This window comes from Triturus cristatus, chromosome 3_2 (genome assembly GCF_964204655.1).
Source record: "Triturus cristatus chromosome 3_2, aTriCri1.1, whole genome shotgun sequence".
In the NCBI taxonomy this organism is placed as follows: domain Eukaryota; kingdom Metazoa; phylum Chordata; class Amphibia; order Caudata; family Salamandridae; genus Triturus; species Triturus cristatus.
This window is the reverse complement of record NC_140584.1, coordinates 1,064,086,304-1,064,108,923: the sequence shown is the minus strand read 5'-3', so window position 1 is coordinate 1,064,108,923 and position 22,620 is coordinate 1,064,086,304. Positions and strand designations below refer to the sequence as shown.

Sequence of the window (22,620 nt, the reverse complement as noted above, 5' to 3'; positions counted from 1 at the left end):
ACTTGCAATACCCCTGTGGGTAGCTGCTGAATATAAGGACAATAATATCTTAGAGTCAAAACAAAGACAGGCTGCAATTACAAAAGGCGTGCCTCAAAATGAGGGACTCTCTCTCTTTAGGAAAGCACAGCAAATGTGTGCAAAGCTTCAGTCACACTCTACTAAACAAATTAAGCAAATTAAAATAACTTAAGGGGGTAGCTGGTTAGCCTTTTCCCTGAAATTCAAACCTGTTTGTCCATCTGCACCCCATCCGCATGCATAGATCTCGCCTTTCTCCGTTCTGAACAGACTGTGGTCTTGTCCACAGGCAATCTGCATAGATATAGGTGGAAAGAAAAAGTCAGAATATGAGCACAGACAATCTACACAGTAGCACACGTTTAATAAAGTTTATTTAAAACAGTGAAGCAAGGGAAAGTTACTGTTCCATTGTCGGTTTGGCCCTTTATTGGCACCACCGAAACACACCCAAGCCGTTAGCCAATTAATCAGTCCTAGACCGGTATCGGCCACTTTTTTTCTATTTCTTATTCCAAACCCGACCCTTTATACTTAATACGATGACCTGATACATGAGTATTCGGTGCAGTCGGTTTTTTATAGATAGTTATAATGGCATCAAACTCCTAACTAAAATCAACGTCCTAATTATGTTTAGTTTGCAGATAACATATGCCTTACATTAGAAATGTCTGGACCCTTGAGCCCCTCTCCCAAAAATCTAAGTTTTTGTTTGAGTTTAGGTCTGACCTTTGTGTCCTGTATCCTATGCGTCACATACCTTTTCTCACTGTCGACGATCTCACTGAAAGCGTACGCTGGTACCTCAATTTACAGGAGGAATGGCTACCGTTCTAGCAATGTTTGCTATTTTCTCTTTTGCGCATCCTTAAGTTGAAGCAATACCTTTTGACAGAATTACTACTTTCCTGGCGAAATCAGGGAGTTGTAATTTCTACTGAAATCAGCGAGGTGTAATTTCTACGGAAAACAGCGAGGTGTAATTTCTACTGAAATCAATGAGATTTATTTTCTACTGACTTCAGTGAGAGTTATCTTCTGTGTGCAACATTGTAAAACACCGATTACAATTTCACAGTGCATCGCTGATGGGACCTTCGAAATTGATATCGATATTATTTATAAAGCGCAACGAATGCCCAAGGGCATCTTGGCACTGGCATATGAAGGCTGCGCGACAACGGAAGGATATAAAAGACTACGATTTAAGTAAAGCCTAGACTAATACTGAAGCACAAAAATCCAAGATTTCAGTCGTTTCCTGAAACATTTAAGATTGGGTTGATTTTTTAACTCGATGGGCAATTTATTCCAGAGTTTGCATATTAAATAGAGGAAGATTCTGCCTGCCCAAGAGACTTTCTTAAACAAGTCAGCACTGCCATCCAAGAGTCATCATGGACAGGGTAGGGAGCATTGTTTAAAATTAAGTTTAGATGGTGCTGTGTGCCTACGTTTCCTCTTATGTGCTGGTCTATTTTTCATTTGTTTTTGTAGTTTTGCTTCAAGCTTTTCCCATTGCTGCTATTGATTATCATCGTCAGGAATGAGGGATATAATGTGTTAAGAAGTGGGAGAAGGTATGGACGCGTTGGCGTACTCACAGGAGGCTGTGAGAGCCGGGACCGACACTTGGGCTGTATTAGTCATGCGATATATGATAAATTCTCAACGTATGCTCACCCCCAATTCCAGATAATGTTGGCTGCTGAGAGTGTGCTACCTGCATGTTGCCCCCCCCCCTTTTTTTCATGAAATATAATTGTTAAAATACAACCTAAAGATGTACATGCTTCTTTGTGCATGATTGCACTGTCTATTGAGCTCGTTTATTTAAAAAAGAGTTAAAAAGAATGAGGGATGTACTATGGGGAGGGTTTTATTTTAACATGTCTTCATTAGGACGGTTTAGGTCACGACACTAAATATGCACATTAGTTGCGATCCTGTGTTGTCATTTCGATTGTGGAATTTAGGGGGGAGGGGAGTCCGGAACATCAGATTATAATGTGTTAGAGGATGTTTTCTGGGACTTATTTTGCTTTCCATATATTTGCATTTTATATGGAAGAGGACATCAATGATGGCGGTGATGATCCATCTCATGGTCACTGTCTAATGTGCTGATCATCCCATGGCTGATTCAAAGCTCTATGAGCACACAGAAAAAGTTTTGCCAGGTGAGCCCAGTGCATGCAACTTAATCCAGCATGCTAGCAACATTTGGCATATATGTTTCAGTAATAAGGGGTTTCTTTACCTGGGTAACTTTGCTGCCAAAGTTCTGCAATCTGTGTACAAGTTGACTTTCACTAAAACAGTGACAAAAGAAGACACATAATTAATGCTGCAACGCTAACAATCCCGGGCATTTTTTACGCAAAAGGTTAGTCCTGTATAATAATCTATATACAATTTCTCTACAAATGGCTTTCTCAGTCTTTACCAGTAAATTCAGTAACCTCGAATATTTTGCCTTCCCTTCCCCTTTTTCTATTTTTACTTTCCTCTTCTCTATTTTCCCAGCACTATTTAGGAGTCCTTATTTGTTGGCTGGCATTTATTTAGACTGGGTAAACGTGTCTTTTTTGTTTTCTCAACTTTTCAGCTATATTTTCTCTTGTGTTTTCTGTCTCCGTTCATACCTTTTCTCTCTACCTTGCATATCTGCCTGGGCCCTCTTTCAAGCAGTCTTTCCCTAACCCCAAAGAGTAGTCCTTTCAGCTGATCCTCCTTGTTCATGTACTGCTCTTTTGCATTTCTGCAAGCTTACTTGTACAATGTATGTCGTTCGAACTCTTGTTTTTGAGAAGTATTGTTTTGAGGTGATAAAACCGAAGCATTGGGATGGTACTTTTAAAAAAATATGTTTTTATTAGCAATATAGGACAACATGGCCATCAAGGAATAATGAGATACATATTATGGCGGTTGCACACACAGAGGATTATCATGGCGTACATCACTTGATTTATCAGAATTTGATGTGAACGGAGGAAACATTTCTGTGTACGGTTCATTGACAGCTGGAGAGAATTAGGAATGGAGGAAAAGAGGGAGAGAGGGTAGAGGTAGCGGGGAACAAGAACGTACCAGTGCGAGAGCTCTCTGGTCCATGATATTTGTAGGTGAGGGTCCAAGGATCCGCGTATTCAATTGTTTCACTGTTAGAGATGGCGTACACTGCGATGGACTTGCAGAAATGACGTTACCTACCATCTAAAGCAGGAATACGAATGTAAGGGCCACCAGTCCCGTCGTGGTTAAGGGGGCAAACGGGCAGCTTGGGTGTGCGAGGGACAGCAGGGAGGGCCACGGGTAGCACACCGCGGGGGAATTGTGTCAGGTCGTCCAGTGGTGGTATTCATTTAGGTGTGCTCAGTGTGCGAAGATTGATGGTGGGCATTCGTCATTCTTAGATTCGACCACTATTACGAACGTCTCCTATATCTGACCTCACATGCGGGAATCCTCTCTCATGCGGGTCAACCTGCCTATGTGCCTTAGCCCTCGTCCAAGTCAGAAATATAGGAAGCCTACTACGAACCTCCGGAGGGGCGCAGGATTTCCACGCCATGGTAATGTGTTGTTTAAACAGCATGAAGGCTAGGTCGATGAAGCGATGTAATTCTTAGTCCCCTTTCACATGCGTTCACAGCCCCAGTAAGCAAGATTCAGGAGAGGGGTGAGGTGGTGTGTGGACAATTCTGCCACCAATGATGACACCTCTGTCCACGTCCACATGTGTATAAAGTCCGCATTTTGTAGCCTGCAACGTGGGCACTCCAGGGAGCTCGCTGGGAACATGCACTGGATGCGGAATGGGGAAAGGTAAGTGCGGTATATATAATTGAATTTGGTGAAGCAAAACCTGGGATTACGGGAGATGTCCTTAGTCAGCCACAGGGCGCAGGTCCACCCTGTGTCAGTTAAAGGTTGGTGGAGTACTGCATCCCATCTGGTGCATGCATTCATGGTGTGAGCAAGAGAGGTAGTGTTAAGGGGAGAGACAAGAGCGTGACAGCATGACGCGTGGAATCAGACGTCTGTAATAGGGACAGAGCTTGGGACAAAGGTGGTTTCAATGCCCCAGCACCCAACGTCTCATGAGCAACCTGTCGTAATACAATGTAAGAAAATGTAATCCATACATCTCGGTCAATTCTGGGAATAGCATTCATTATACAGATCCCTTGCTTGGATAACGGCAGCATCCATCCATTGGTGTGAATCAATCCGCCTCGGAGCCCGGCGTAATAGGGGCAGATCCCAGATGGGAATGAAGGGAGAATAAGGTAGGGTGGGGCCCTTAGGGTGCAAATAGAGATGCCAGCCAGTGCGGGCCACCGTCATTAGGCGGAATTCACGCGTAGGATAGATAGTAGAGTCAGACATCCAAGTATAATTTGCAGGTCTCTGTAGGATTGTGTGGACGAGTGAGGATTGCGGGCGTGTTGGAGCGCTCAGCTAGGACATGAGGCCACTGAAGCTGTGTGTAGTTCAATACAACTCAATATTGGGTGCTCCCATTCCTGCATCTGTAAGTGGGCGCTGCAGAGTCGTCAGAGCCACCCGTTGGCGGCCCAAAATCGAAATTAACTCCAGCAGCAATCCGTTAAAGTCGCAGAAGAGGGTTCTAGGGAGCACGAGCGGAAGAGCTGCAAAATAATACAACAGATGGGATAATATTAGCATTTTTGAAATTGCGACCTGGCTTAGCGGGGACAGCAGAAGCGAACGCCAAAAGAGAAGCGAGCAACAAAGAGAGCAGATGGGCTTGTCCAAGTTACCCTCCCGAAGATCACAGTTGGAGTGATAAATTTGTATACCCAGATACTTGAAAGTATCGTAGCACCATCGTAGGCGTGATTCCGGGTGCGTCAAACAGTCAGCAGCAAATCGGTATGTACGTCGTTAGTGGGAACACACAAGACTTGGGCCAATTGACCTTCAGACCGGATAGGGAGCCAAAATCCTCTAGGATTATGCCGGGGAGGGAGGATTCCACATTGCGTAAGAAGATCAAGTCATCATTAGCGTATAACAATATTATGCCATGTAAATCATATTTGTGTATGCCCCAGGCTGCTGCATTTTGGTGAAGTTGGCAGGCCAGAAGTTCCATGGCAAATATGAGGGGGGACAGGGGGCAGCCCTGTCTCATACCCCTACGGATAAAGAATCTATCGAGAATAACTTGTCTCGTTTTAACACGCGCTTCCTGGGTGGTGTAAAAGGTGCACACCCAATCCAGAAATCCCAGGCCGAACCCCATTCTAGCGAGGGCTGCCAATAAATAGTCCCAGGTGGGTGTGACATATGCTTTCGCGATATCCAGCGTCACTGCCACTTGGCCATGAGCATCCAATGTAATACTGTGCAGAAGACGTAAGAGACGACCGACATTCAGAAATGTACTATACCTGGGATAAACTCAGATTGGTCTGGATGTATTAGTGTATAATAGGAAGGAGACGGTTGGCCAGGATCTTACCTTGCAGTCTAAATTAAGTAGGGATAATGGGCGGTAGGAACGGACGTCGAGGGGACCTCTGTCTGGTGTGGGTAGCAACACTATTAGAGCCTTGCCGAGTCTATCAGGTAAGCGACCACGTCTTCTGGCCTCATTAAAGACATCTGAAAGGCATTGTGTGGTCCGAGTGAAGAACATGGCGTAATACTTGATAGGCAGTCCATCAGAGCCCGGGGTTTTACCACGGGATATCTGGGACACAGCAGCATGCACCTCATCTAAGCGCAATGTTTTTTCAACACACTGTAGCGTGTCCAATCGCTATAACTTTAATGCATTAAAGACGCCACTCAGGGTGCAGTTTTGTGCCACAGCCGGGGCACATTATAGCTCTCCGTAGTAACCGTGAAAGGCTCCATATGCGTGGACAGCGACGTGCCATCTCTCGACCTTATCGCGGCTATAGGGGCATGCTGTTGGTCCTCGCGTACCAACAATGCCAGCAGCCTCCCAGAGCGGTACCCCTGAGGATGCTGTAAGGCTAAACGCTGTAATCGTGCTTTACTAATATCTGTTCCGCTTCAGATCGTAGTTTGCATAATTGTGTAAGATGTGCATGCCAGGTTGGCCAGTTGCACCTCTAGTAGACGGAGATCGCGTTTCAATGGTCAGGAGGTACTCGATAAGTCTTTTGTGTATGCCAGATGTGGCCAAGGGGCAATAGCCTTGTATAATTGATTTGTCGGCATCCCATTCGATAGCACAGGTCGATGCAGTGTCAGCATTGAGTGCAAAGTTTTGGTCTATGCATTGGGCAAGATCCACTCGAAATATTGGATCAGATAACGTCTCTGGTTGAAATCGCCATTTGGGTTTGAGGGGCGGGAACGCCCCCACCGAACGGTGAGCAGCAGAGGAGAGAAGTCGGACAAAGTGTGTGCCAGGTATTCCACACCGATCAATTCAGCGCCGAGGTGGGGTGTGCAGAATAGGTGAACAATCTTGGTGTGAACATCATGTACAGGAGAGTAGAAAGAGTATTCGCGATCTACTGGGTGTGTGAGCCGCCATGCATCATGCAGACGCATGTGGGATACCCATCTGCATAAATGGCGCGCAGTGCGTTCGGACGGCGTCATGCAGAGTGGTGGCACAGAGCATCCACAGCCACATCTAGAACACAATTAAAATCACCACGCCAAAAGGCGGGAGAGGTTGAGTCGCGGAGGAGTGCCGGGGTTAGAGTGTCAAGAAATTCATATAGACGTGCATTGGGAGCGTATATCGCAGCTAGGACCGGGGGAGCCATCCAAGTGAACCTCAAGCACTACATATCTACCCTCCCTGTCCACCATTTGAGTAGCCAACACATATGGAATGCCCAGCATTATCTGAATGAGAACCCCACAGGCAAAGGAGGAGGACTTGGTACCATGCACCTGTCCAAGCCAGCGTGTCAGGAGTTTTTGTAATTCAGTGGCGATGAGCTGTGTTTCCTGGAGCATTGCTATGTGGACATGAGGTATTTTCAAATAGGTATATATACGATGGCGTTTTAATGGTGTGGCCATGCCCCACACATTCCAGTTCATTAAATGATAATGGGGAACATGTATGTTCATCTGCGGATCAGGCATAGGGAGGGCAGCGTGAGTCTGGGAGGTTGAAATGTGTTGAACCATATGGCTGCCCACCTTTCAATGCGTGCACAGTGTGGAATTAACCCAGTACATGGCGGTGAATATCGCAGAGTGAGTCGAATACAGACAGAGCATCTCGTAAAAAATAGAACAAGAACATAAAAAGTACACCCCCCCCCAACCAGGGAATTGCCACAATGGCCTTGTCCAGATAAACATCCCCAAATCAAGCAACATAAACAATAGAGAGAGCAAAAACAAAGGCAGCGTTACATGAAAACAAAGTTTGCGTAGGAACCTGCTGGAGGCGTGGGTTTGAGTAAAGGAGTGTAATTGGCAGTAGCGCCGTACCAGCAATGTCTAATGGAGCAGTGGTGTGGGCTCAGTAATAGAAACCGCTCTCAGTCCTGGGCCCATAATGTGCTACTTACAGGTCATCAGCATGCTATGCATGGAGAGCTAACCAACGCCGGTCTCGACGCAGCTCTGCAACAGTACTTAGATCATCTGCCGACCTGGGAGTCACCTTCGGTCCTTGGAGACCCCCATCCAGAGGGGAGCAAGTCACCCGAGTCCTACCCCGACTCTGAGAGGTGACTGTCTTGCAGAAAGGCGAAAGTGTTGCACTGTGTAGGGTGGCTTCCACCACCGCTTGAGTCTGTTCCTCCGCTGCCTGGACCTTGGAAGAGCGTGCCGAAGGTGGGTGGCATCTGCTTCGTCGTTGCTTGGGGTCGATCCAAGGACCCTTAGGGTGCACTGTGGTCGATGTTTTCAATAAGTCTTGTGCATGGAGCCATGTCCAGGCGTCCTCTGGGGATTGGAAACAGTGCGTCACATCGTCATCGACAATTCACAGCTTTGCAGGGAACAAAAGTACATATTTGATGTCCAGCTCCAGCAGGCCTTGCTTGACCTGCAGAAATGAGCCATGGTGACATTGGACCTCCAGTGTGAAGTCCTGAAAGGCAGAGATCTGAGCTTTTTCAAACGTCCACCTTTGGTGTGAAAACGCTGCAGGAGCAGGTCAGGGTCTCGATAATTGAGGAGGTGTGCTACGATGGGACGGGAGGAGCACCCGGGAGGGGAGGGCCGCCCGGAGTACGGTGCGCCTGCTCAATTGAGAAGAAATTTGGTGCTTTCCCGTCCAGGAAAGGTTTCACCAGCCATTCCTCAAGGAACAGTTCCATGCTGGGACCCTCCAAGCGTTCTGGGAAGCCCAGCAGATGGATGTTATTGCGTATAGACCTGCCCTCTGCATCCTCCGCTTTGTGATGTAAAAGGATAACTTTTGCTTCCACCTTCTTCAGGCGTTCCTGTAATTCCTTATTGGAGGGGTGAAGGATCGCCAGCGCAGATTCGGTTTCATCCAACAGTACGTGAGCTTGCGGTGGTCGGCACATAGTAAGTTCACCTCAATTAATACTGTGTCACTGCGGGCTTCCAGTGAAGTCTTGGTGTCCTGGATGACTTGGGGGACCTTATCAAATTGCGCTGTGTGTGCTTGCAGGGTCTTCTCCAGTTGGCGAAGGCTAGGGAGAGTTCTGTCATCACTTGCCAAATCCATTGCGGCTTGGCAGGCCTGAGATTTCCCATAGACGTGAGGCAGCTCGAACTCTGGGGTAGGTCGTCGCAGAGAGTGCCCACCACAGTAAGACAGGCCAGGACTCTAGAGGCACTATTAACACCAGGGGCCAATCAAGGGGTGAGAAAGGGTCGTGTAAGGTCCTGCGGTTAGGCTCAAGCCAATCGATGCGGCAAGAGCGCAGCCAGGGAGAACACAAACCCTAATAGTCGCAAGCGGTCAGGATGATTCAGCAAGCAAGTAGGTGCGGCATCCATAGGATCAGTGCGCATTCAAGACGCCAACATTTCCTGGAGTTGAGGTCTGCGGTCGGACGACCCCCTCAGGTCCCTCCATGGTTCAGGCACTCCACTGGCTGTAAGGATAGGTCCAACAGTGGGACACGGCTCCGCAGGATCCGCAACTCTGTACAGGCACAACAATCTAGGCAGGGACATTCATAACCATCATACAAGTTCACGCAGTCTCCCTCAGGGTCAAGGGCAGCGTCGACACCCAGGTTGGTCAGGCCAGTCAGGCCGGGATCACAGATGGGGGCAAGCGCAGTGTCCCTGAGTGGCAGCACCACAGTGCACAGGGTTCAGCAGTGTAAGGGGCAAAGAAGCACTGCATGGGCCGCACCGCAGCATCAACGGGCCACCTGCTGGGCAAGGCCGTGTGTAGGCAGTTCACGGAAGTGCTCGTGACACATAGGTAGCGCAGGAGATCAAAAAGCAAATTGAGGCATCACTCGTGCGTCTCCCAGCAACATCTGGATGATGGGGTATTCACTCCCCAGCAGGCCCCGCATGCCAGGCTCCATTACAAAGCCAGTCAGCATGCAGGGAGTCCACAGCTTTCACCGCGGGGATGCTGCCCCTGGCCGGTGTTATTTCCCAGTGTGCGGGAACGAACTGCAGCGGGCGCGCTGCGCGTAGACACCATTGCAATAAGTGCACATGCACACAGTATTGCTGTTTGGGCGCAGACTGCCTTTTGCTATCCCGTCCACCTTTATTTATAAGGGCGCTCCGCCTTCCGGAGCGAGCGTGGGGGTCGGCCCTTTCCGGCACGTACGCCGGCAACAACAACTGGTGCGCCAACTTGTCACATCCCATCCCAATTCAGTCCTTGACTGGCTCCCAAGTGTCTCACAGCTCACTTACTTGGCAGGCGAGTGCTCGTTGGGGGTTGCCTCTCAGAGCATACCTGGACTGGCCACGGTTGGACTTGGGCTCGGTAGCTGGTTCGCTGAGTGGGGGTGGTGTCTCTGGGGGCTCTTGGGTTGCTTCCTGAGTTTTGGGTGGTGAGGTAAGCCTTGAGTTGTGGCCCTCCACTTCTCCGGACTCCACTTGGTTGACTCTCGGTTCTCCAGAGTCGCTGGTGGCATCGGTACCTTGAGAGGGGTTGACCACTTTTTGAACCAGTAGATGTTGCGGGTCACGGCCTCCCCTTCCTTGCTGACCGTTACCATGGTTCCCTTCACGTCGGTCACAGTCCAATACCCCTGTTTGTACCGAGTCCGGAATTTCCCCCCAGGCCTCCAGTCCTTTATGATAACGGTGTCTCCCAGGTGCAGCTGACGAGACCTAACCCTCCTGGCCTTGCTGGCCGTGAGGTAGCGCGTCTCCCTCCTCCTGAGGGCACCTTCTTCGTCAAATGGAGGGGTGTCCACCCCGGTGCAGTAGGTAGGCCATCCCGACGAGTCCCGTTAAACATTAGCGCCTATGGTGCCTGGCGCGTGGAGCTCTGAGGGGTGCTTCGGTATTCCCGCATGAATTTCTGTAGGTGCTGTTCAGGATCGGCATGCTCAGCTACGGCAATGCGAAGAGCTTTATTGATGGTTCTCATAAAGTGTTCGATCTAACTGTTGGCTTGGGGCCATTGCGGGGTGGTACGTCTATGCCGGACACCGTGGCGTTGGAGGAATTCCTGGAATTCGTATCCGTGGAACAGGGGTCCGCTGTCACTCCTGAGTTCTTCCGGACACCTAAACATTGAGAATATCTTCTCCAGCACTGGGCCGACATGGAAGAAAGCCGTCGAGTTGACCACCTCCACGACAGGGTACTTCGAGTAGCTATCGATCAGGGCTAGGGTTACTCTGCCATCCGGGAAGCTCCCGAAATCCACACTTAGCTTCTCCCAGGGACGTCTCCAATGCTCTTCTGTGTGGATGGGCGCAGGCTCTCGGGCCACTCGTCAGCTGACAGGAAGGGCACCTCCGGACTGTCTCGTCGACTCGGGCATCCATCCCCAGGAACCAGACCTTCTCCCGCATACAGCCTTTCATTTTCTCCACCCTTTGATCCCCTCCATGGGCGAGTTGCGTCGCTCGCGCTTGGAGAGACGCTGGGATGGCGATCCTCGAACCTCTTAGCATAGTTCCTCCTTGGGTAACACTCAGCTCGTTCCTGACTCTCCACATGTGTATTAGGCATTCCTTCTCCGGGCCTGTCCATTCGTTGGCCAACTGTAGAAATTGATGCCAGTGTCACCCTTGGACGGCTGCCGGACCTTGGCAATGACTGGGTCTGCCTCCGCTGCAACTGTCACCTCCTCAAGTGTCAGTGCTCGGGAACATGTGAGTGCCGAGATCATGCTCAGGTGGGCTTTGGTGGGGTCGGTTTCAGCCTCCCCACCCTTAGCTTCCACTGGGGGCGGGTGCCCCAAGAGGAAATCAGCAGGGTTCTTGGCGCCCAACTGGTATACGACGTCCATCTCATACTGTTACAGCCCGATAGCCCATTGTTCAATCCCTGACGTTGGGTGGGGCGCCGAACCTTTGAATAATGGCACTAGAGGGTTATGGTCCGTAATGATCTTGATCGGGTATCCGCTTATGTACAGATGGAAGTACTGGCATGCCCAGCGCATGGCTAGGGCTTCTCCTCTCAATCTAGGCATATTGTCTTTCAGACGGGGAGAGCGCTTTGGTGGCATAGGCTAAGGCGGCCCACCGTCCAGATTCTTGCTCCTGAGTAAGGACGGCCCGAGACCTAAAGGGCTGGCGTCCACCAGTACATCAGTTCACTTGGTGAGGTTGAAGTAGACGAGCATGGTGTGGTCGAGGAGAGCATTCTTGACTGGGTGGAATGCCGCTTCTTCAGCTGGACCCCATTGCCACGAGGCGTCTGCTCAGGTGAGGTTTCGGAGGGGCTCTGCGATTGTGGCCAGGTCTGGGATAAAGGGGCCGCAATATGTGCACATCCCAAGGAGACTGCGGACCTCTGCTACTGTCAGTGGTGCTGGCACGTCCTTGATGGCCTGTGACTTCTGGGGGTCGACCTGAATTCCTTCTTGCATGAAAGTATAGCCAAAGAACTCTATCCATTGCTGGAACAGCAGATATTTCTCTCGATGTAGGGTAACTCCGTGATCCTGGAGTCGTTGCAGGGTGGCTCTCAGGTGCCGGTAGTGTTCTTCAGCTGTCTGCGATTGGATGAGGATGTCATCACTCATGTTTAACACGCCAGGCAGTCCGACCAGGATCTCTTTGATTGCATTCTGGAAAATCTTGGCAGCTTACGATATGCCAAAATTTAGACGCTTTTACCTCTTGAGTCCAAGATGGGTGCTGAATGTGGTTATGTACCGGCTCTCTTTGGCAAGCACCAGCTGGTGGTAGCCGGCGTTTAGGTCCAGCTTCGAAAACCATCTGGCCCCATTCAGGTCGGCCACAATATTGCCCATGGTCGGCATGATGTGAAGTTCGCGCCGAATGGCCTTGTTGGGAAGGCACAAATCGATGCAAAGTATTATTTTTCCTGGTTGGCGGGGCTTTTCGGCGATCCCCATCGGGGACACCCACGGCGTGGGCCCTGAGACCTTTTCTATGACCCCTTGGTCTTCCAGTTTTAGCAGCTCTTCTTCCACTAGCGGCCGGAGGTGGAAAAGAATTCTCCTGTGCTTCAGTGCTGTTGACTTGACGGTTTGGTCTATGTGCAGCTTGATTGGGGCTTTCTTGATCCGCCCCAGCCCCTTGAACAGGTCCTCAAACTGGTTGATTAGTTCTTTGGTCTGCTCTGCTTGCATGCTCCTGCCGAACTTCACCAGTCCTAGGTCCTCCGCCGCATGCCTGCTCAGCAGCGTATCTGCCTCCTGGTTGATGACGTGGATGTCAACCATGATTTCTGTGTCTTCCGACCGCTAGGGCCGGACTGGGAACAGAAACCGGCCCTGGCAAACTGCTCCGCCGCCGCCCCCGCCGCCCCCCCCCCCCCCCGGGGTGAAGGGGAGTGCAGCCGAGCAGTTTGCAAGAGCAGGTTTTGGCCGATTTTACAGGGGGCCGTTAATGCCGGCCCCCGGTAACAAAGCCGGTCCCCACCCTAGCGGCCCACTGGGGAAAACGCCCGGTGCCCGCTACAGCCAGTCCGGCCCTGTCGACCGCACTGACATGGTAATTTTGCCTCAGAGGGGCAACGGTGAGTCCCTTCCGTAAGCGAAGATTTTTGTCTTCGACGGACGGAGTTCTGGTCTGGGCTTGAGCTTGTTGTATTGTTGGATTCCCATGACGGTGACTGACTCGTCTGTGTCGATCACTATATTGACGTCCGACCCGCATATCCGCACAGTGCATCATGGCTGGGGACGTCTATGTCGTTTCAGGGCATAGGTGATCAAAATCAGGTACGTTTCTCCTTCATCAGACAAGGTGTTGTCTGTCTGGTAGAAGGTTTGTTCCGTCTCTCTCCGTCCCGGCGTGGACGACAGCGAGATGCTCGACAGCTGGCGGACCAGTTTACGCATTTGTTTGGGCCATCTCCATTCTTTCTGCTGTGTCTTCCTTCTGCAAACCGAAGCAAAATGGTTCGCAATGCCACAGTTGGTGCACGTTTTCCCTTGGGCTGGGCATTGTTGAGGGGGGTGTTCCTCATACCCACAGCATGCACATTGGCCTTTTGGGGTCGACGGCGGTCGATCTCTTGGTTTGGTGCCTTTGTCGCGCACTCTCACAACGTCAGCCCGCTTAGTCTTGACGGTCACACCCTTTTCTGTGTTACGCATCAGCGCAAGGTTCATTTCCTCCGCACGTGCAACCGAGAGGTCATGGGAAAGTGCTAACACCAATATGTCATTCATTGGTATGTTCAGCTGCCTTAAAATGAGGCCTCGCAGGACCTTACTCAGGATCCCTAGGATCAGTTTTGCTCTTCTTCCGCGCTCTCTCCCACGAGGTGAGTGCTGGCGAGCTCTCTCAGTCTTGAGTGGAAAGAGTCTACAGATTCTCCTTCTCTTTGCCTCGCTTGCCTCAATTTGAAATGCTCAAAGTCTGGGTTTAATTGAGGATCAAAATGCGCATTCAACGCTGTCACTGCCGCCGCATAATCGTCAGGGGGTCCCGTGTTGGGGAGATGCTTGAAGAGCAGGTACATTTCTTCCCCCGCATATAGGAGAAGTAGTGAGCGCTTGACAGCTCAGTCCGTCTCCCTGGTGGCAATGAAGTAGCTTTCCAGGCGGCCGAGCCATACTTGCCACCTCGGCGACGCTGTGGCAGGATCCACCAACTCGCTGAAAGGTGGCAGGACACCTCAGGGGGGGTGCTGCATTGCAGCTCTCGCTGGGGGCTGAGCACCCTCATCCTGGTCTGCCATGATGCTGGCAGGTGAGGTGTCTGTGTGACCCAGCGAGGGTGTGGCGCCTCAAGAACCAGGGCTTGCGCGCTAGGCCGTAGAGCCGGAGCCTGTGGGGCCTTGTGTGTTCAGCGCCAGTAAGCGTGGCCTTCTTGCACGTGGCTGGACTTGCTGTGCCAAGAAACTATGGCTGCCACCTCCGCGCGTCGAGCACGGCTCACCACGTTGCACCATGACCTGGTGTTGCTCTTGTGCCAGGGCCCTTATGCAGACGAAAGGCCTTCTTGCCGCTTGAAGGTGACCTGCAGCATGCGTTCTGCTGTTGGGCTGGCCGTCTGTGGGGCCTGCATGACGTAGGGGAGAACTGCCGCTGGCCGCCGTTTGGAGCGTGGGCCGGGCCGCTACGCTCTTCGTCGCCAATGTTACGTCCCGTGGTGCGGGACTGAACAGCAGTGGGCGTGCTGCACGTAGACGCCGCTGCAATAATTGTACACGCACACAGTATTGCTGTTCGGGCGCGGACTGCCTTTTGCGGTCCCGCCACCTTCATTTAAAAGCGCGCTCCGCCTTCCGCCGCGAACGCGGGGGTCGGTCCTTTACAGCGCATACGCCGGCAACAACAACTGGTGCGCCAACTCGTCACAGCAGGCAGCGGGACACTCGCACCCCAAGCACCAATGGGAATCGCGAACCAGTCACAGGCCCCAGTGGAAATTGAGCGCTGGGAATGTAATCCAGTCTCTGAAGCAGCAGTGGGACAGGTCACAACACCCTGGTAGCACCCACAAGGCAAGCAGAGTGGCGATCATGTCCCGGCTCCATCAACGCCTGTAGCGGGTCCCAGGTAGCACCAGGCTCCGGCAGTCGCCGGAGCTCACACAGATCACGCGGGACCGCGTCCCAAGCGCCAGACGGTGCAGCGTCCACGATCCCCGGTAGGCCGCACCCAGCATTCCATTTGATCAGGGGCCAAGTTCCTCACAATGTGGGGAGTCCCCTCTCAGAAGGGAATCGTCGGCAGGCACTGCCCTTAGCTCCCAAAGGCGGCAGCAGTCAGGTCCGGCGTCTGCCGCGAGCAAGCATGGGTGCTCCGTGGATAGGCCCGGCAAAGCCTCGGTACCGAGTACAGCACACGCCAATTTCACCTCGGTCATTAGCATCGGAGCCCCGGGAGGCTGGGCAGGGCCATAGGAAGACGCTCAAGCAAGCCGGCCACCCGTGGTGCTCGGGATGGAGGAATTAGTAGCTGGATATTTGTCGTGCCTACAGCAGAACTCTAGGCTACACGCCCTGCTCCGTCGCCATCTTGGCCATGTCCCCAAGCATTGGGATAGTACTTGACATGGCAGCCTCGTCATAATAGATTGTTGAAGGGGGTTGGCATGCACTTTTCAGACCGTAACAGTACTGGACCCATGTTCAGAGGCCCATCCAAGAGTTCTCAACCACAAATGCTGTTTGCGATACATATTTTCAAAAGGAATTGTACCCTTGTAATACAACCTAGGTTCCACTTTCATTGAAGTAGTTCAATAAAGATGAAAACACAGCAAAAATGAATAAAGAAATAAATTAGATTTTACACAACTATAATGAGCCGAACAAGAGAGTGATCACCCATGGCTTTGCAACATTTTATCAAACTAAAACTACAGCACTTCGTGAAAAAGCAGAATGGAAGGTGGACTAAATGCATCAGGTCCTTCTGTACTGAGGCTACAATGCCAAACACTTAACAAGCATTGGCAAAGCCAATAGCTCTCGCTTACATGAGGCATTGGCTATTTATTTTTAGCAGTGCGGCTGATGTGCAGCATGGATGAAAGTTACACAACAAAAAAAGAAAGCACTATGACGCAGCCAGCGGTGTCCACATCATATTTTTTATGCCGGGGGGTAAACACTAAGGAAGGATGTGGATGGGTGGGAGGAGCATAAAGGACAATGGAAGGAGGGAGGGTAAAAAAAGATGGCTATGACAGGCAGCAGTGTCAGCGTCATAGCGCTTTTTAATTTTGTTATGGTGGGTAAAGAGCTACAAGCACAGCAGGAAGGAGGGTGGGTGCTAGTGGCAACAGGCATTACATGGGGGAGGAGGGGGTAACATGAACAAAAGTAAAGAACAACACGGACAATAGGAGAGGGGGGGATGGGAGCAAGGAGTCAACATGGACAACGGGAGGACCGAGGATGGGAGCAAGAAGGCAAGAAAGAGGGTTGGAGCAGGAAGCAACACAAACAACATGGGACGAGGGTGGGAGCAAGCAGGCAACACAGACAACAGGAGGGGGGAGTTTGGGAGAAAGCTGGCCTGGAAAACGGGAGGAGGGATGATGGAAGCCAGCGGACTCGGACAGAGGAAGGGCGGATGGGGGCAAGCAGACGAACAAGTCTTGAGACCCTCATGGGTGAGCCGCACCATACAAATCCCTGATTGATTGATTGACAGGTGAAGAGCACAGAGAAAGGAGAAGTACATAAGTGATGTGTCCATGATCCAGGGGAGGGACCAAAACATGAAGAGCAGGAAAGCCTACAGCAGCCGACCATTAAGAAAAATGTAAATGAGAGTGATAGTGAAGCCAACTGATGGAAAACGAAAGGTCTCAAAGAAACAGCGCATGTGCTGTGTAAGCAGCATCTTAATAGGTAGACCAATATGATGGGTGCCAGCAATGGGCTTGCTGGGTTCCACCTACAGAAGAGTTTCATAAATATTTAATGGTGAAGAGAAACAGTCGTAAAGCATCTTTTTTGCACTCTGCGGACAAAACAAATGTTGAGACTCGCTATAGTTAGGCTTAAATATTGATATAAATTACATATCTCTTACCCATTTATATACTTTGATCCCAGGGTAGGGAGGAAATTGATCTATAAGGCCATTACTACCTTAAAGACCCAGATGTGGAACCAATTCTAATTCAACCGCCTTTTTAGATTCTGGCCCATCATCAGGTGTCCAACTATGGTTTGCACTACTGACCTTAAAAAAATTGATTCCTGACATGTTTGTAGGCCAGTCTACCTATGGCCTGTGTCTTTTAGATGTGCATTAAGACCTTATACAAGTCTGTTGTATAAGCTTTAAGCCAGAAATAGATGTATAACATCTAGTTCTGAGCTTTTCCACATCAGCAAATCCAATTCAGTGGGACCTCATGGAGAAGATATCTGGTTCATGGATCACTCTTCAGCTGCAGCCTACAACCTTGCCTCACTGGAAAAATCCAAGCTCGAAAAAAGTGTTGAGGTCCAAATGTAGACAACTTCCCCGGGAGAAGGAGACAAAAGTTTTCGGTCTGGAAGGAACCTTCCCTGGATGCGAAATTCCAATTTCTCCCGCTCAGAGTTATCCTCTCAAAAGTCAACGGCTTCACCAGGATATCATCCAGTGGCTTTCAGGTGTCATGAATCTCTCTTCGGCCACAGCCCCGCTGATGAGTTTTGACTTCAATGGCACAGACTAAGTCCACAGGTAAAACAGCCGAATGGCTCGAACCTATTTTCTGTATCCGACCCGCACTCCATCTCAGTCGGCCTTAATTTGTATCTAGGTATTGGTCAATCGCAGCTAGTTGACTGCTGTTGGCAACCAATTCTTTTTGGAGCTATTTTGAACGTAAACTTTAAAAATGTATATCGCTGTTTCCTTGATTGGATTTCTGTTGTTTTGGTATTATTTGATCCATTTATATTTACTCTATTTTCTAAATTGTTTTGGTGGGATACTTTACACATTGCCTCCAAGTTAAACCTGCTCGATAAAACTTAGAAGTTCTGATGTTCACTGGAAATTTACCAGGATATCAGGTGACTCAATATTAGAACTATGTTTTGACAATCACCATAAGTTTTGAAGTCAACTTGGTCTTAGCATGTTTGGAGTATTTTCTAAAACCCAGTTTTCCAAATTAGCAACAAAGCATTGGAGAAGCCTTTCACCGATATAACTAAGAGTGCTATCAGCCAATAAGAGGCTAGATCCTAAAAGGGGTCCTTCTCATGTAATCATATTGTACTACTCTTGCATTGCTGGGGTTTTAAGTCTATTAAAATGTTCTCATTAAATACCTTTGGCAATACAGCAGACCTATACACATACTGTTGCGGTCTGCTGGTAGGAAGTGCTTTACACGAGGCATTCAATTTAATATCCCTCATCATCAATACGAATTTAAGTTTTGTCGTTCAGGAAGTAATCCTATATTGGGAATATGAACAAAATTCTGAATGTTAGGACAATGCAAATCCCACGGATAGCATTTGTACTCATATATAAATTTGTCAATTCATTGTACCTTATATATGTACATTCATGGGGCCTCAATGTTCCATATGTTCATATGTGAGCATTTCATTGTAGCAACATCTTGTAAGTTGCAAACTGGCTGCGTTACAAAACCATCTACCGCAAGGCTAAAAAGGGGATGATACAATATATGTTTAAAAGGTGTCATTGAGTAAACGGTGTAAGGTCTACCACATATGTAGGAGTAATACCGCTATACACTTGAGTATCACTCATGAAACCTCTAGGAGCGTTATCTACCCTTTCTATATTCTACACTACAATTCTCCACAAGTATCTGACTGGGTACACCCACTGTGCAATACTTGGCTATAGTAGATTGATACATTCCCCAAAGGTGGTCACGCTCCGACTACTCCAACACCAAATATGGTAGTGGTATTATTTGCATTGTCCTAAAATTCAGAATTTTGTTCATATTCCCAATATAGGATTACTTCCTGAATGAAATTGTTTTACATTCGTATTGATGATGAGGGATATTAAATTGAATACTGAGGGTAAAATGCCAATGATGGGTAGCGGCTTGTGCATCGATAAACAGACCAGAAGTATCGCAAGTATCGCAACTAAATGTCTAACTGTTGCATTGTCTAACTGGTGCATTGTCCTTTTTCTACAGAGAGCGGTAACAATAGCCAGCATTAAAGGGTCGGCTATTATAATTGTATATCCAATATTGAAGAAATAGTGATAGTAAGTGATCTATAAAGAATTGTATTGTATAGGCAACTTCTGGTTCTGGGGACATCTTAAATCTACTTCTTTGCGGAATGAAGGGTGTTCTAGTGGTGAACTTTTATCTCTTTCTTGGTGGTGGTGTGATATACAAAGTCATTCTTACTGTGGCAACGTCTAGAATTGCTTCTTCCATTCTGCCCCGAGTAAGTAGGGGTAGTAGGATCGAAGCAACTACTTATCAAGAGGTATGATACATTTTTCGGTGTCTGGCACTATTTGGAGAAATGTGGAATGGTTGACTTTAAACTCACAGCCCTTTAATAATGTAGTGTGTACATGTAGGTCCAATTGATATCATCTTATTGCTTATATCATGGGCTGTGAACTGATTATATTTATACTTTTTTAGATATTCCCTGGGTGTAGAAACTCTGGCGGGTCCTGATGAAGGTGGTGCTCATCTTTTCTTTAAACCACCGAAACGCTTTGTCCATTGCTATTCAGATCCTGCTACATGCAGATGCTTTAAGTGTTCAAAGGGGATTGATACCATGTCTATGTCTCCGACTTTCCAGAAATATGTTGTTGTGAATGGAGTATGAATGTAGTTGAAGAGGTATGAAAGTATGAGAGATTGATGCAATGTTTGTTTTATTGTTTCTCTACCTGGGGTTATATGATGTTGAGATGTGAAAAGGTTATTATATTGTAAAGTGATGTATACATGTTTAGAATATTTATTGTTAATGCTTACTTGATAAAAAAATTAATAGACAAGTAATTTTGATAAAAGAAAGAAAATGAATAAACAAAGTTAAAAATCATAATTATGTACTTGGATTATGTCATGGTCTAATTGTATGTACAGCCCATGTTGAATTCAATTTGAATCGAAAAAAAGAAATAGAGGTCACGAGGGAGCTTTCATAGTGTGTTTGCTGCTTTTCCCCTCTTCTCCCTGACCTTTGAGTGCTCCTTATAGAGGGGTGTAGGAAAGTGGCTCTGTATATACTGTTCCCAAATAGGTACAGTGTGTACAGAGTCCAAAGCCCCCAGAGGTTTGGCAGAGGCTAAAGTTAGATATAACCTTACTCTCTAAAGTGGTATCTTGGTCGAGCAGTAAGGCAGTATCAGAGGACAGTGTAAAGCATTTGTTGTACACACTCAGTTAGCAAATGGTCTCACACACTCAAGAACTGAACTCTAGGCCAATGGTTTGTATATAAAAATATATGGTTGTTTTATTTTAGAACCAACAATAGGTATCAAAATATACTTTCTCTCTTCACCACCTCCATGGAGACGGCGCTGTTGGGCCTTCGTGATCCCTCCCTGCGCTACCAAACCAGAGCGGATAAGGCCGTAATGTGGCTGTGCTTGGGGGCGGCGAAGGTAGCTATCGCCGCTAATTGGAAGAAGCAGGCGGCTCCTACGGCCTCGATGTGGCATGCCCGCCTTTGGAGACTCCTCAGTTTAGAAAGAATGGCGGACATCTTCAGGGAGGACTATGCCGCATTTGAGCTCAAGTGGGGTCCACTGGTGACTTTCCTCTCTAGAGGTTTGCCGGCGGCCGTTTGTCCGCCCCAGGTCAGGGGCTTACGGCTGTTTCAACTGTAGTCGGCCGAGGCGGCTACGGGTGGCATCTCCTGATCATGTATTTCGCAGTTGCAGGACCACCTGGATGAGACTCTGTCCTGTCTCCACTTTGGATGGGCCTCTCTCCGGCCCCGGGCCTCTGGGCTCCTTCCCTGAGTCCTTCCCCTGTCTCTCTCTCTCTTGCTTTTCCTTCTCTCTCCTTTTTCTCTTTTTTTCTCTTATGAGTTATGGGGTGAGTGGGGTGGGGCGGGAGGGATTATGGGGAGTTGGGGGTGTTTATAAAACGGATTTGCAGTTTCATGGCACAGTGTCATCAGGATGTTTGGACTTCACCTTTTGAGTACCCGACCTGCGCCGGACTGTTAGAGCCCGGTTGAAGCCCACTGGAGTTCTCCAGGGCGTAGCTTCGACGCTTGCTTCCCCTCCCTTTTTCAGCTCTACTGTACCCCTCCATTAGCGTATGTGTAGTAATCCACTCCTTTTAGTAGTGTTGAAGTAGGTTTATTAGAGCAGATAAATACACAGCCACCTTCAGCTTCACAGGCATTACTGGTTATACATAGAATCCTGACGTAGCTGAGATTCTGTTACATCACAGCCTACTAAACCATTCTAATCATTTCCACATATCTCCCTCCTTATAATAAAAGAAAACATTTGAAAATATTCACAAATGAAGAAGAATTAAACATTAGAATTACAATAAACATCTACACAATAGCTTAACTTACATCTCGTAAATACATCAGAACTTTTCCTCGTTTTTTATTTTATAGATGCGATACTTTGCACAGATCTCCAACACTCCACCTCTTACCATCATCCAATAAAGCCACAGTACCATTCACAGATACCACTTTATGTGGTTGAGAGAATTTGCTTTCTCCTTTTTTCACAAATCCAAACTTTCTTATCACAACCCAGTCACCTTCCTGAAACACAATCTCCTTGACTGCTTTCCTGTGATCAAACTCTAACTTTCCACGAAACTGACATTCCTGTGCTCTTGATTTCATTTCCTCTCTATCCACCCAAACTTGATTTTTCTCTCTCAACCACATTGGAGACTCTTTAGTGCCCGGCTCCCTTCCTTTCAAAGCTATAAAAGGAGAAATGCCTGTCACTGAATGAGGGGTAATCCTATGACCCCACATCATCCTTCTCAACTCATCCCTCCATGACAGACCATTAGCTAGTGAAAGTTGAATGCTACCCATCACAATGCGATTCACCCTCTCCACAAGACCATTAGCTTGTGGATGGAATAAGGCAACTCTATTGTGAGATATCCCAAGACTACTCAAAAAACTACTCATTTCTGAAGATACCAATTGCACACCGTTATCTGTCACCAATGTCTTAGGCACCCCCTCCTCCAAAAATACTTCTTTCAAAAATTTGATCACATTAGTAGTGGTGACTTCACCCATTGATTTGCACGTAAACCATTTGCTATGGTAATCTACCAACACTACCAAATAACGATTACTACTTCCTAATTTCTCAATCGGGCCTAAAACATCCAACGCCAACTTCTCCCATGGTTTTTCCGGAAACTCAACACATTTCAAAGGAGCTTTTCTCACAATTCGCGTTTTATCACTGTTCGCTACATGCATAACATTCTTTCACCAACTCCTCCACATCCTTATCCATTTCCGGCCACCAAAAAGACTCTCTTAACCTCCGCTTAGTCAAACTCCTACCCAAATGTCCTTCGTGCACAATTCTCAATAATCTCGTTCTCAATTGAGTCGGCG

General features: G+C 48.4%; 1 protein-coding gene across 1 annotated transcript in view; it reads right to left on the bottom strand.

Moving 5' to 3' along the window:
- The window catches only part of RCC1L (RCC1 like), a 159,549-nt gene that overhangs the window by 75,561 nt on the left and 61,368 nt on the right, over nucleotides 1-22,620 (bottom strand). The window contains exons 5-6 of the mRNA XM_085649799.1: nucleotides 2,285-2,336; nucleotides 231-315 (exon numbers count right to left, since the gene is read on the bottom strand). Of these exons, the coding sequence (XP_085505925.1) occupies nucleotides 231-315; nucleotides 2,285-2,336 (137 nt within the window). The remainder of the gene's footprint in view (nucleotides 1-230; nucleotides 316-2,284; nucleotides 2,337-22,620) is intronic.